Here is a 12,805-nt window from a genome sequence, read left to right on the forward strand (position 1 = left end):
TAACGCCGGAGTAGACTGGTTCTCGCTTGGAGTCATCTTAAACGAGATGCTGACCAGTTTTTCTACCTACGATCCCGCACTCTTTGATGAGTCTTCCTCCGACACCAAGGACATCATTAAACAGGTCAGTATGTTCCCGGTATAAGGGTCCAGTATTGGGGTCATACAATGTTAGTAGTTGCTGACCCGGAGGCTGTAATTGTACTGAACACATCCTTACACAGACATCTTCTCCCAATCATCAACCTCATAAACAACATTTACAATGTCCAATTATGGATAAGAGAAGTAGAAATCCATTGCTTGCAATCATATACCATCACAGCAGACAACGCTTCATGGAGAGCAACAATCAGAAAGAAGTGATCACTGTGTATAATCTTTACTTGTCAGATCACAGGGTTCACTTACTAAATCCTAAATCCATTTCTCCTTTTCAGCTCCTCCAGGAAGATCCTGTCAAGCGATTAGGAGTCCATGGTGACATCCGAGAACACCCCTTCTTCCAGGGAATTGATTGGGTCTCGGTGGAAGCCCTTAGGATGGCCCCACCATACGTCCCTGTAGTAAATAATGGGCAGAATTCTCCCATGGATCTGAATAAGATTCTCTCCCACAATTGTCTACACTTTTGGTTCTGTGATACATTATGTTTAGTGCCAGGGTTGGAAAATAATTTGGCTGGCGTTATTGGACAATGTAATGTCTTAGCAGTGTATATCTACTCTATAGGGTTGTACTTCTTTCAGGCCCTTTTGAGGGTTACATGCAAATAATTAACTAGTTATAAGTTCTGTTAGGTACAAGCCATTTAAAGGGAATCTGTCACCCCAAAAATCGTATATGAGCTAAGGCCACCGGCATCAGGGGCTTATCTACAGCATTCTGTAATGCTGTAGATAAGCCCCCGATGTAACCTGAAAGGTAAGAAAAACAGGGGGCGTGGCTTGCAAGGGATCAGGAAGTAGACCTGTATCACAGGAGCTCCTAAAAAATCCCTTATTATTAGCTACATACTGCATACTATTAGGAAGAAATTCCACCAAACTCTGTCTAAAGAGGTAAAGAGCAGGACTCAAGATGGTAAAATCAGCTTTATTAATAGCAAGATCAACAACAAGACTTGTAACTCCCAGCAGCGGCCTTACTACAGGCCTGTATAAGCAAGAAGACAAAGGACTGCGTTCCACAGGATTCTCAGCCCTCAGACCAGACCAAGATAAAGGAAGACCACCGGACAAGCCCCCATCCACAGCGACTCCCGCACAAACAACCAAAAGACCCTCCACCATCCCCACAAGATCCGGAGCTACCTCCGTAGGTAGGCCCAAAGCCGCGGTCTCGCCTGAGCTGGCGAGGCCGGGAAGCAGGAGGAAGGAGAAAACCCCGCCCACAGCCCCGCCCACAGCGCGCGGCGGCACCGCTTCCAGAGGACAGAATTACGTCCCGGCTGAGGAGAAAGCTGCAGGCAGGTATGTGCTGCAGACGGCTCTCGCCCCGGAATCCCCTGGACCCTCCGCTCCTTACCCTCTGGCCGACGCGATCAAAACCGGGGCCGCGGCCCTTCATTCACTGGCGGGGTCGGGGAACAGAGAGGAGGATGGAACCCCGCCCATAACTCCACCCACATCACGCAGCGGCAACGCCCCCATAGGACGGAGCCGCGGCTCAGCAGCGGTGAAAGCTGCAGGTGAGCTCACAAAGCGCTCACCTGCGATAGTCGCCCTGAAGTCCCGGGGGCACTCCGGTCTGTGCGCTCGAGTCGGCGGGGCCTCCGGGACCGGACACGGAGCTGAAGCCCAGCATACACTGGTGGGGCCGGGGAGAAGACGGGAGGAGGAAACCCCGCCCACAACTCCGCCCATGAATCGCAGCGACACCACCACTGCAGATGAGAGGAGGCAGAACGCCTCTCGCACACTAAGATATGATGCCGCTCCATTTACACCCCAGCTCTGTCCTCTGGTGACACAGTCACATCGGGCCACAAGTCCTGAAGGGCCGCTGGCAAAACCAGATGGTGCTTCACAGATAAAGTGCTACGTACAAAATGCATCAATACAGAGACATGGCAGCTGTATTAATCAGGGTGAGGGAAACTCCATAGCAGGAACAGCATACCCTTTCCCCAGCACTGAAGGGGTGACAGCTGCAGAGAAACCCCCCACTGAATCAGCTATTGATAATATGTTGAAGGGGTTCTGCGACATTGTAAACAAGAAACTGGACGACTTCTCCCTAACAATGGAAAAATGGTCACTCCACTTTGCTAATCTGCCAGGCAGCAAACCATCTAGTACGGATATTGCATCTGAGTCTTACATAAAGGACGCACTAACATCCATTGCAGAAAGCCCTGATTCCTCCTCGTTCGTCTCTTCCCCAGGGTCTTCCCTCTGCGATTACTCTTCATCATCACAGAACTCATTCGCACCCTCTATAAATTCTTCAGACAGCAGTACAGATGATTTCCTCCCTGGGGATTTTGATCTTCCGTACTCAGATTTATCACCGACTCCTCCCGTACCCACATCTTTGCTAGAAAATCTGCAAAGAGACAAAGACTCACTCAAACGTAACCTAGCAGGTCTGGAAGACCACAAACGAAAAAGCAACGTGAAAATCAGGGGAGTCTCGGAGTCTGTTAAGCCCCCCCACTTGAAAGAATATATCCACAATATGATTTCTCAACTCATTCCTGATATCAGTGAACATAATATCATAGAAAGAGTCTATCGCATTAAAAGACCTGTGTCCCTCCCGCAAGAAGTGCCAAGAGACATTATTGTCTCCTTTTTCCCAGCCTGGATTAGGGGCAAGCTGTTCAACCTCTCCTCCGAAAAAAACTTCCTGCTCTCTCCATATGGCCACCTAACATTCTTTAGAGATCTATCTAAAGACACTTTGAAAAAGCGACGAGACTTTTCATCAGTGACACGGGAGCTCCGGAGGTCACACTTTGCCTATTCATGGTCTCCTTCCTCTACTCTCATGGTAAAATTCTTGTCCGGAATTGTACATATTGCGACCCGTGGAGAAGGATTATCCTTCCTGCGACAACATGGTCTGAAATCTTCTAAAACCTCCACTGGTCCTGCCTGACTTGTAGTCCTGTTCCATACATGTTAGCATCCGCCTCTACTACGCCTTTTACAAGTTATTAATGTTTTTCTTCCAAATAATTAGCCTTGATAATGAGCCAGACACTTTCGACCACATGTCCTTGATACACTTTTGGTGTCCCAAGGAGACGGGCTAGAGCATACTTATACAGCTTCTCTATGTAATTGCCACTGTTCTGCACATAATTCTTCCTACAGACTAAGCAACCTAACCCATCATTCTATTCCCCAATAGGGGACGTTCCTAACATTGCACGAGGCTACTGAACAGCAAACCCAAATCTAATTTGTATATGTTTACTTGTTTTTGTATATGTTTACTTGCTTACCTTCCCGATCTCATATCCCTCCCCTTTCCTTCCTCCCCCTCCTTGCCTATCCTACCCGGTTAAATATAAAACCCCAATAAAACTTTTGGAAAGAAAGGTAAGAAAAACAGGTTATATTCTACTCACCCAGGGGCGGTCCCGGTTCGTTTCGGGTCCGATAGGTGGCGCGGTCCGGGTCCAGCGTCTCCCATCTTCATTCGATGATGTCCTCTTCTTGTCTTCCTGCTGCGGCTCCTGTTGAGGGCAGAGCAAAGTACTGAAGTGCGCAGGCGCTGGGCTTCTCTGACCTTGCACTGCAGTACTTTGCTCTGCCCTCAACAGGGCAGACAAAGTACGCCTGCGCCGTAGCCTCGGCAGGAAGACAAGAAGAGGACGTCATCGTATGAAGATAGGAGGTGCCGCACCCGGACCGCGACACCCATCGGACCCGAAACGAACCGGAACCGTCCCTGAGTGAGTATATAATATAACCTATTTTTCTTACGTTTCAGGTTACAGCAGGGGTTATCTACAGCATTACAGAATGCTGTAGATAATCCCCTGACGCCGATGGCCTTAGCTCATTTACGATTTTTGGGGTGATAGATTCCCTTTAATCAGACAAAGCATTGCATAGCCGTCTGTAGCTGGAGCTAGAGAAGACCGCCATTTGGTAAAAAAAATTTACATGAGCCCTCCATAAGGAGCAGTTCATAAGATTTTTATATTTTTTCTGCAGACCTAGAAGGGATTCTAAAGAAGATTAATTTACATTTTTAAATAATATTTCTCCTTTTTATAGTCTCCACTGCTAATTTAGACCAGATGAAAAATAAAACAAAAAATAGGAACAAATTTTTGTCAAAAAACAGAACTGATAGAGCTATGCCAATTCAGAAAGACCTATAGGTACAAGAGAACGAGAGACACCAGGAAGAACAAAATATATTAGAGTAAAAAAATACCAGTGTATACTGGTGTGGACAAAGAATGGAAAAACCTTTCGGAAAACAAGGAAGACCAAAAGGAGGAGGCACCGAGACGCAGGTCACTTATTGCAGGAAATAAGTATCAGGACAAAAAGGCGTCTTTCCTATACATCAACTGCTGCTGCATTTCCATGATGTTTGATTATTACTTTTTATATAATTTTTTACTTATTCATGTTGTTTGTGAGCGCCTTCTGTGCCACCTCTTACCGTACTAGATAATAAAGGTATTTTTACTTTATAGAGACCTCTTTGTCCTGACATTTTTTTCCTGCAATAAGTAACCTGCGGCTCGGTGCCTCCTCCTTTTGGTCTTGTTTTTTTTCAATTCGGAAAGAGTCTGTAAACAGGTGAAAGTGTTCAGAGCGGAAGTGATAAGTACAGATTGTACTGATACAAACACTTGGGCTATTGCCTGTTACCTGCACATAATTCTGCATCCTATGTATGATGGGACAGAAATCTGATCGGCCATAGAGATGATTAGTGGCGCTGCAGCTCATTGAAGTGACCAGACGTCAGCTGCAATGCTCGTGGTGCTGGTTTTGTCTCGAAGATATTATATTCACATTTGAAAACGTTCCTTTAAAGGGAACCTGTCACCAGGTTTGTCCCATATGAAACCTTTCAGCCTGATATATATCATTCTAATGTGCTGTATATCTGCCCCCATTCCAACATGCAAAACAAGAAAAAGACCTTTTACAAACTCACCTACAGGGCGTTCGGGTTCGATGGGCATCGCTGGTGTAGGTCCGGTGCCTCCCTTCTCCTAGCGATGCCGTTCCCCTTCTTGCTTCATGTGGATGACGTGTCCTACATCATCCACACAATGTCCCCGGAATTGCGCGCCTGAGCAAACGTACTTATGACCAGGGGGCAGAGTAAAGTCCTGCAGTGCGCACATTGATCGGCCCTTCACAAGGCAGAAAGAAGTGCGCCTGCACAGGAGTACGATGCCGGGGACACTGTGTGGATGACGATGGACGCGTCAAGACTGTTTTGATTAGTCACTAAGTTCACCATGACTTTTTTCTGCATTTTTTTCTATAGCCAACTAAGCCTAATCCCAGGTTCCGTGCTTTTAAGCTTGACAAGATCCAAGCGGCAGAGGCTCCATTTTCTATAACACCAGCGCACCAGGCCATGTTCAGAGGGTTTTCATTTTTCAACTAGAAAACCCTGAACAAAACACCAGCTCAATAATATCAGAGCAAGCTGCGTACCTGAACTTCCAGAAGACCATGCCGAGAAGACCAGAACATCGGATGTCCAACACCATCAGGGACCTCCAAATAGATAACTAAGTGATAAGTATAGGTAATTATAGGTAAGATATAGGTAAGATACGTTTAATCTTCAATAAAAAAAAGAAAATACAAAAAGATAAGTATAGATAATTAAGGAAAGTATTAGGTAAATATAGGTACCGTATGTACTCGAGTATAAGCCGACCCGAGTATAAGCCGACCCCCCTAATTTTGCCACAAAAAACTGGGAAAACTTATTGACTCGAGTATAAGCCTAGGGTGAAAAATGCAGCATTTACCGGTGAATTTCAAAAATAAAAATAGATCATTATTTCCCCATAGCTGTGCCATATAGTGCTCTGCACCGTTCATATTGCCCCATATCTGTGCCCCATATATGCTCTGCACCGTTCATTTTTGCCCAATATCTGTGCCCCATACAGTGCTCTGCACCGTTCATATTGCCCCATAGATGCTGCACAGATGCCCCATACAGTGCTCTGCACCGTTCATATTGCCCCATAGATGCTGCACAGATGCCCCATACAGTGCTCTGCACCGTACATATTGCCCCATAGATGCTGCACAGATGCCCCATACAGTGCTCTGCACCGTTCATATTGCCCCATAGATGCTGCACAGATGCCCCATACAGTGCTCTGCACCGTTCAAATTGCCCCATAGATGCTGCACAGATGCCCCATACAGTGCTCTGCACCATTCATATTGCCCCATAGATGCTGCACAGATGCCCCATACAGTGCTCTGCACCGTTCATATTGCCCCATAGATGCTGCACAGATGCCCCATATATTGCTCTGCACCGTTCATACTGCGCCATAGATGCTCCACATAAACCTGTGCTGCTGCTGCTGCAATAAAAAAAACACAAAACACATACTCACCTCTCTTGATTGCAGCTCCCGGCGTCCGGTCCCGGCGCCTCCATCTTCCCGGCGCCTCTGCTCTGACTGATCAGGCAGAGGGCGCCGCACACACTATATGCGTCATCGCGCCCTCTGCCTGAACAGTCAGAGCGCAGACGCCGGGAAGATGGAGGCGTCGGGAAGATGGAGCGACGCCCGGCGGCTGGAACGTGGACAGGTAAATATGCCATACTTACCTAGTCCTAGCGATCCTGGCGCTCCCCGCCTTCCTCCCCGTCTTCTGTGCTGCAGCCTCTTCCTGTCAGCGGTCACCGGCACCGCTGATTAGAGAAATGAATAGGCGGCTCCACCCCTATGGGAGGTGGAGCCGCCTATTCATTTCTGTAATGAGCGGTCCCACGTGACCGCTGAAGAGGGGAAGAAGCTGCAGCACCGAACACCGTGGGACGGCAGGGGGAGCGTCAGGATCGCTGGGACTAGGTAAGTATACCTCAGCGCCCTCACCCGCCGACCCCACCGCTACCGTGACTCGAGTATAAGCCGAGAGGGGCAAAAATTTGGGCTGAAAATCTCGGCTTATACTCGAGTATATACGGTAAGTAAGGATAGGTATATTTAATCTTCAATAAAAAAAAAAAGAGAAAAAAGATACGTAAGGATAAGTATAGGTAAAAAGAATAATTGTAGGTAAGTATTGCTAAGAATGTATAAGTATAGGTAAGAAAGATAGGTATGTTTAATCTTCAATGAAAAAAAGATAAGTATAGATAAATATAGGTAAGACATTATAGGTACCGTATATTTTAAATTAAAAAAAAAAAAGATAAGTAAGGTTAAGTATAGGTAAAAAGAATAATTCTAGGTAAGTATTTCTAAGAATGTATAAGTATAGGTAAATATAGGTAAGAAAAGATAGGTATCCTTGAAGATATTTAATCTTCAATAAAAAATAAAAGATAAGTAAGGATAAGTAAGGATTAATATAGGTAAGAAATGATAGGTATCGTATATTTAAAATTAAGAAAAAAAAAGATAAGTATAGATAAGTAAGGATAAGTATAGATAAATATAGGTAAGAAAGGATAGGCATATTTAAAATAAAAAAAAAGATAAGTATAGATAAGTAAGGATAAGTATTGGTAAAAAGAATAATTCTAGGTAAGTATTTCTAAGAATACATAAGTATAGGTAAGAAAGGATAGGTATGTTTAATCTTCAATAAAAGAAAAGAAAAAAAAAGATAAGTATAGACAAGGCTAAGTATAGATAAATATAGGTAGGAAAGGATAGGTATATTTAAAATAATTAAAAAAAAAGATAAGTATAGATAAGTAAGGATAAGTATAGGTACCAGAGGATAAGTATAGGTAAAAAGAATAATTTTAGGTAAGTATTGGTAAGAATGTATAAGCATAGATAAATATAAATAAGCTTTATATAGTCTAGAGATAAAGATAAGGTAGAAATATAAGTATTAGATAAGTATATAATGCCCCATGTGCAGGGGTGACAGGGCCCATCCAGCGCTAACACTGCAGTGACCCAGGGATTAGCCGATCGCCAGGACTTGGGGTCAGGAAGGAATTTTTCCCCACACATGGGGTTGTTTCGCCTTCCTCTGGGTCACATACTCTTTATGCAGTAAATCCTATAAATGGCGCTGGATGATTACATTAAATTAAACTAAATAAGATAATAGATAACAATAAAAATTAATAAACCCCATTCATTGTGTCTGTCTTCTTTATATTCTTTTATTATAATGTTGGACGGCTGTAGTGATTGTGACAAATGGCGGGGAATTAAGAGTTAATCCAATACTTTTTGTGTGGAGTTGAGTCATTATTTTCATGAACAATAATATACTAAAGCAGGGGAATAACAGCCAAAATCATAAGTAAATGCCCTAACTATAAAAACACTCTTTATTATTAAAACCAAGGCAAACCAAAGTGACAACAAACAAGAAAGTGCTCCGAAAATACCCATAAACCTAATGGGAATAGCTGGACAACCCTAGCTACAGTAGCTACACTTGCCCCTTCCTGGCAGCGGAGGTTGGCACCCTAGGGGGGAGCGTAATGGCGCCCCCGCTCCACGATGGCTGACCCTAGAGACCCTGATGTACCCTAATGCCGCTAGTGAAAACCTCTACCCACAATCTAAAGGGTCCTCTATCACTAGACAGGGAGCAACTGTGCTAGGGAGTGACTAGATCCCCATAAAATGTATAAAAACAATATGTGAGCACATGGCGAAAAATGGTGACAAACAGAAGATGATACCGCTCTCTTGATGGTGGTCAGGGTTGCTGCGATACATAAATTAGTATTTGACTATCATAGGGCAGCCATACCCACACCATCTAATCAAACCACAGAAATACATATGTTGTACAGTAGGGGATTGCTCTTTCCTGCCGCCTAATACATACAGCCGTAATCTATCTATCACTACTGGTGACATAAGGATATCTTGGTATCAGGCCTCCTGATGAGCCTGCATAGGCGAAACGCGTTGAGGCGCTAAGTAGCTATGGCGAATGGTGCAGTACCGCTGATACATCTGGAGATGAGTATCTTTATATACCACATACTGTGACTGTGCATATAGGGTGTCTGTGTTATCAGGATCAGATTCACCCATCGGGGACATGCATTACGGCTGTATGTATTAGGCGGCAGGAAAGAGCAATCCCCTACTGTACAACATATGTATTTCTGTGGTTTGATTAGATGGTGTGGGTATGGCTGCCCTATGATAGTCAAATACTAATTTATGTATCGCAGCAACGCTGACCACCATCAAGAGAGCGGTATCATCTTCTGTTTGTCACCATTTTTCGCCATGTGCTCACATATTGTTTTTATACATTTTATGGGGGTCTAGTCACTCCCTAGCACAGTTGCTCCCTGTCTCGTGATAGAGGACCCTTTAGATTGTGGGTAGAGGTTTTCACTAGCGGCATTAGGGTACATCAGGGTCTCTAGGGTCAGCCATCGTGGAGCGGGGGCGCCATTACGCTCCCCCCTAGGGTGCCAACCTCCGCTGCCAGGAAGGGGCAAGAGTAGGTACTGTAGCTAGGGTTGTCCAGCTATTCCCATTAGGTTTATGGGTATTTTCGGAGCACTTTCTTGTTTGTTGTCACTTTGGTTTGCCTTGGTTTTAATAATAAAGAGTGTTTTTATAGTTAGGGCATTTACTTATGATTTTGGGTGGAGTTGAGTCACATGATCTCGCTACCGATTCTTTCCCCTCATGACAGTGATGTTATGGCGTCTGTCCCAGACTGATATCACTGCCCCAATATGCCCCACATCATCCATCACATGTAGTACAAGGGATAGGGCCGACGCCATCAGCGACTGTAAGCCAAGTGTAGTCTCCTCCACTAATGTCCCTGCAGGTCACAGATCATGTAGAGGACGCCATATTCCATAGTCACTGTACTTACCCAGCAGGAACTCCACACCGTGCACCATCTCAGGAGTCTCCAACCCATCACATATGGAAAGGTGACCTAGAGCAAGGGGATGTAATGGGATAGAATATATTAGTGCAGCAAGAGATGTATTCGGAGGATAGAGATGGAAAAGGAGGTGTCGTTGGCCGTACAGAACAAGGAGGTACAGTGGCAGGATAAAGATGGTGGGAACGGGACGCTACAAGGTAAAGTTATAATTGCAGTAAGCTGAACTGGCAACATGGTCACAAGCCTGAAAGGCAATGAGTGGCATGTGCATCGGATAATGGGGCCAGAAAAAAACATCAAACCAAGAGAAAATGCAGTGAAATAATGTTCAACACAAAAACTTTTCAGGTTAAGAATTTTTCGACTCAAAGAAAACCCCTTTATACATTAAACAGCTTAATAAAAGGGTATTTCCACCATAAATAGTTATCCACAGGATAAGTCATCACTGTCTGATAGATGCACGCCAATTTCAATGTATAGAGAGAAGGCTATGCATATTCGTGGTCCTCTTCATTGATTTCCATGGGAGTTACAGAAAAAGATGTAACTAGACTAATAATATCAGCCCGCAGCTGACTGTGTAGCCCTTTCTGGCTATTAATTATAGGGGGACCCCACATCATTTTTTTTGGGCCCCCCTAATAGCCAGTAAAGGCTAAATATACAGCTGTGGGCTGATATTCATAGCCTGGGAGGGGCCATGGGTATTAACCCCTTCCTAAGGCCGGCTTCACACTAGCGAGTTTTACGGACGTATGAGCGCATAAAATACGTCCGTAAAAAACGCATTACACACGGCCCAATGCTTCTCTATGCCCCTGCTCCTATCTGCCGTATTTTACTGATCCGTATTATACGGTCTTCTACGGCCGTAGAAAATTGCAGCATGCTGCGTTTGTCACCGTATTGCACAAAAAATATGCCTATGAAAGTCTATGGAAGCCAGAAAAATACGGATTACACACGGACCAGCAGTGTGACTTGCAAGAAATACGCAGCGGTGTTAGAGAGAAAAGCCGGCAATTCAGTGCGGTGTACAGTAAAACCACACTGACAGCTTACAGTAGAATAGGTAGAATAAATGTGTACACATATATATATATATATATATATAATGTCATCAAGGCACATATATGTATATATATTAATATTTCATACAGCGCTAGATAGCTTTAAAGCCGGTAATTCAATTGCCGGCTTTTGCTATCTCCTTCCCAAACCCGACATGATATGAGACATGGTTACATACAGTAAACCATCTCATATCCCCATTTTTTTTGCATATTCCACACTACTAATGTTAGTAGTGTGTATGTGCAAAATTTGGGCGCTCTAGCTATTATATTTAAGGGTTAAATCGCGGAAAAAATTGGCGTGGGCTCCCGCGCAATTTTCTCCCCCAGAGTAGTAAAGCCAGTGACTGAGGGCAGATATTAATAGCCTGGAGAGGTTCCACGGTTTTTGGCCCCCACTGGCTAAAAACATCTGCCCCCAGCCACCCCAGAAAAGGCACATCTGGAAGAGTCGTTCTCCTTCTTTTCTTCATCTTGTCCAGACCCCATGATGAGTTTTCTCATCCACAGTCGTCTCTGCAGACCTCCATCTTCTCCGCTCTTTTGCAGAAAATCTCCACATGATGCCCTTAACCCCTCTGTGACCTTAGACGTACTATCCCGTCGAGGTGCCCTGGGCTTATCTGACCCTGGACGGGATAGTACGTCATAGCCGATCGGCCGCGCTCACGGGGGGAGCGCGGCCGATCGCGGCCGGGTGTCAGCTGCTTATCGCAGCTGACATCCGGCACTATGTGCCAGGAGCGGTCACGGACCGCCCCCGGCACATTAACCCCTGGCACACCGCGATCAAAGATGATCGCGATGTGCCGGCGGTGCAGGGAAGCACCGCGCAGGGAGGGGGCTCCCTGCGGGCTTCCCTGAGACCCCCGGAGCAACGCGATGTGATCGCGTTGCTGCGAGGGTCTCACCTCCCTCCCTGCTCCCTCCAGCCCCGGATCCAAGATGGCCGCGGATCCGGGTCCTGCAGGGAGGGAGGTGGCTTCACAGAGCCTGCTCAGAGCAGGCACTGTGAAGCCTGCAGCGCTGCATGTCAGATCAGTGATCTGACAGAGTGCTGTGCAAACTGTCAGATCACTGATCTGTGATGTCCCCCCCTGGGACAAAGTAAAAAAAAAATTTTCCAAATGTGTAAAAAAAATTAAAAAAAATATTCCAAAATAATGAAAAAAAAAAAAAAAAATATTATTCCCATAAATACATTTCTTCATCTAAATAAAAAAAAAAAAACAATAAAAGTACACATATTTAGTATCGCCGCGTCCGTAACGACCCGACCTATAAAACTGTCCCACTAGTTAACCCCTTCAGTAAACACCGTAAGAAAAAAAAAAAAAAAACGAGGCAAAAAACAACGCTTTATTATCATACCGCCGAACAAAAAGTGGAATAACACGCGATCAAAAGGACAGATATAAATAACCATGGTACCACTGAAAGCGTCATATTGTCCCGCAAAAAAAGAGCCGCCATACAGCATCATCAGCAAAAAAATAAAAAAGTTATAGTCCTGAGAATAAAGCGATGCAAAAATAATTATTTTTTCTGTAAAATAGTTTTTATCGTATAAAAGCGCCAAACCATAAAAAAATGATATAAATGAGGTATCGCTGTAATCGTACTGACCCGAAGAATAAAACTGATTTATCAATTTTACCAAACGCGGAACGGTATAAACGCCTCCCCCAATAGAAATTCATG

General features: G+C 44.7%; 1 protein-coding gene across 1 annotated transcript; it reads left to right on the forward strand.

The window, feature by feature from the left end:
- The first annotated feature begins 945 nt into the window (after positions 1 to 945).
- Positions 946 to 7,768, forward strand: LOC138665614 (uncharacterized). The gene is made up of 2 exons (XM_069753248.1): positions 946 to 2,994; positions 5,473 to 7,768. The coding sequence occupies exons 1-2, from the start codon at positions 1,081 to 1,083 to the stop codon at positions 5,593 to 5,595; spliced, it is 2,037 nt and encodes a 678-aa protein (XP_069609349.1). The 5' UTR covers positions 946 to 1,080; the 3' UTR covers positions 5,596 to 7,768.
- Positions 7,769 to 12,805: the final 5,037 nt, after the last annotated feature.

Source organism: Ranitomeya imitator, chromosome 2 (assembly GCF_032444005.1).
Source record: "Ranitomeya imitator isolate aRanImi1 chromosome 2, aRanImi1.pri, whole genome shotgun sequence".
In the NCBI taxonomy this organism is placed as follows: Eukaryota; Metazoa; Chordata; class Amphibia; order Anura; family Dendrobatidae; genus Ranitomeya; species Ranitomeya imitator.

Bases quoted from the DNA above. Each gene is read 5' to 3' on its own strand.
- LOC138665614 (XM_069753248.1), top strand. From the start codon at position 1,081: ATGGTAAAATCAGCTTTATTAATAGCAAGATCAACAACAAGACTTGTA. The intron at 2,995-5,472 runs GTAAAATTCTTG...TTTTTTCTATAG, and splicing joins CTCCTTCCTCTACTCTCATG to CCAACTAAGCCTAATCCCAG.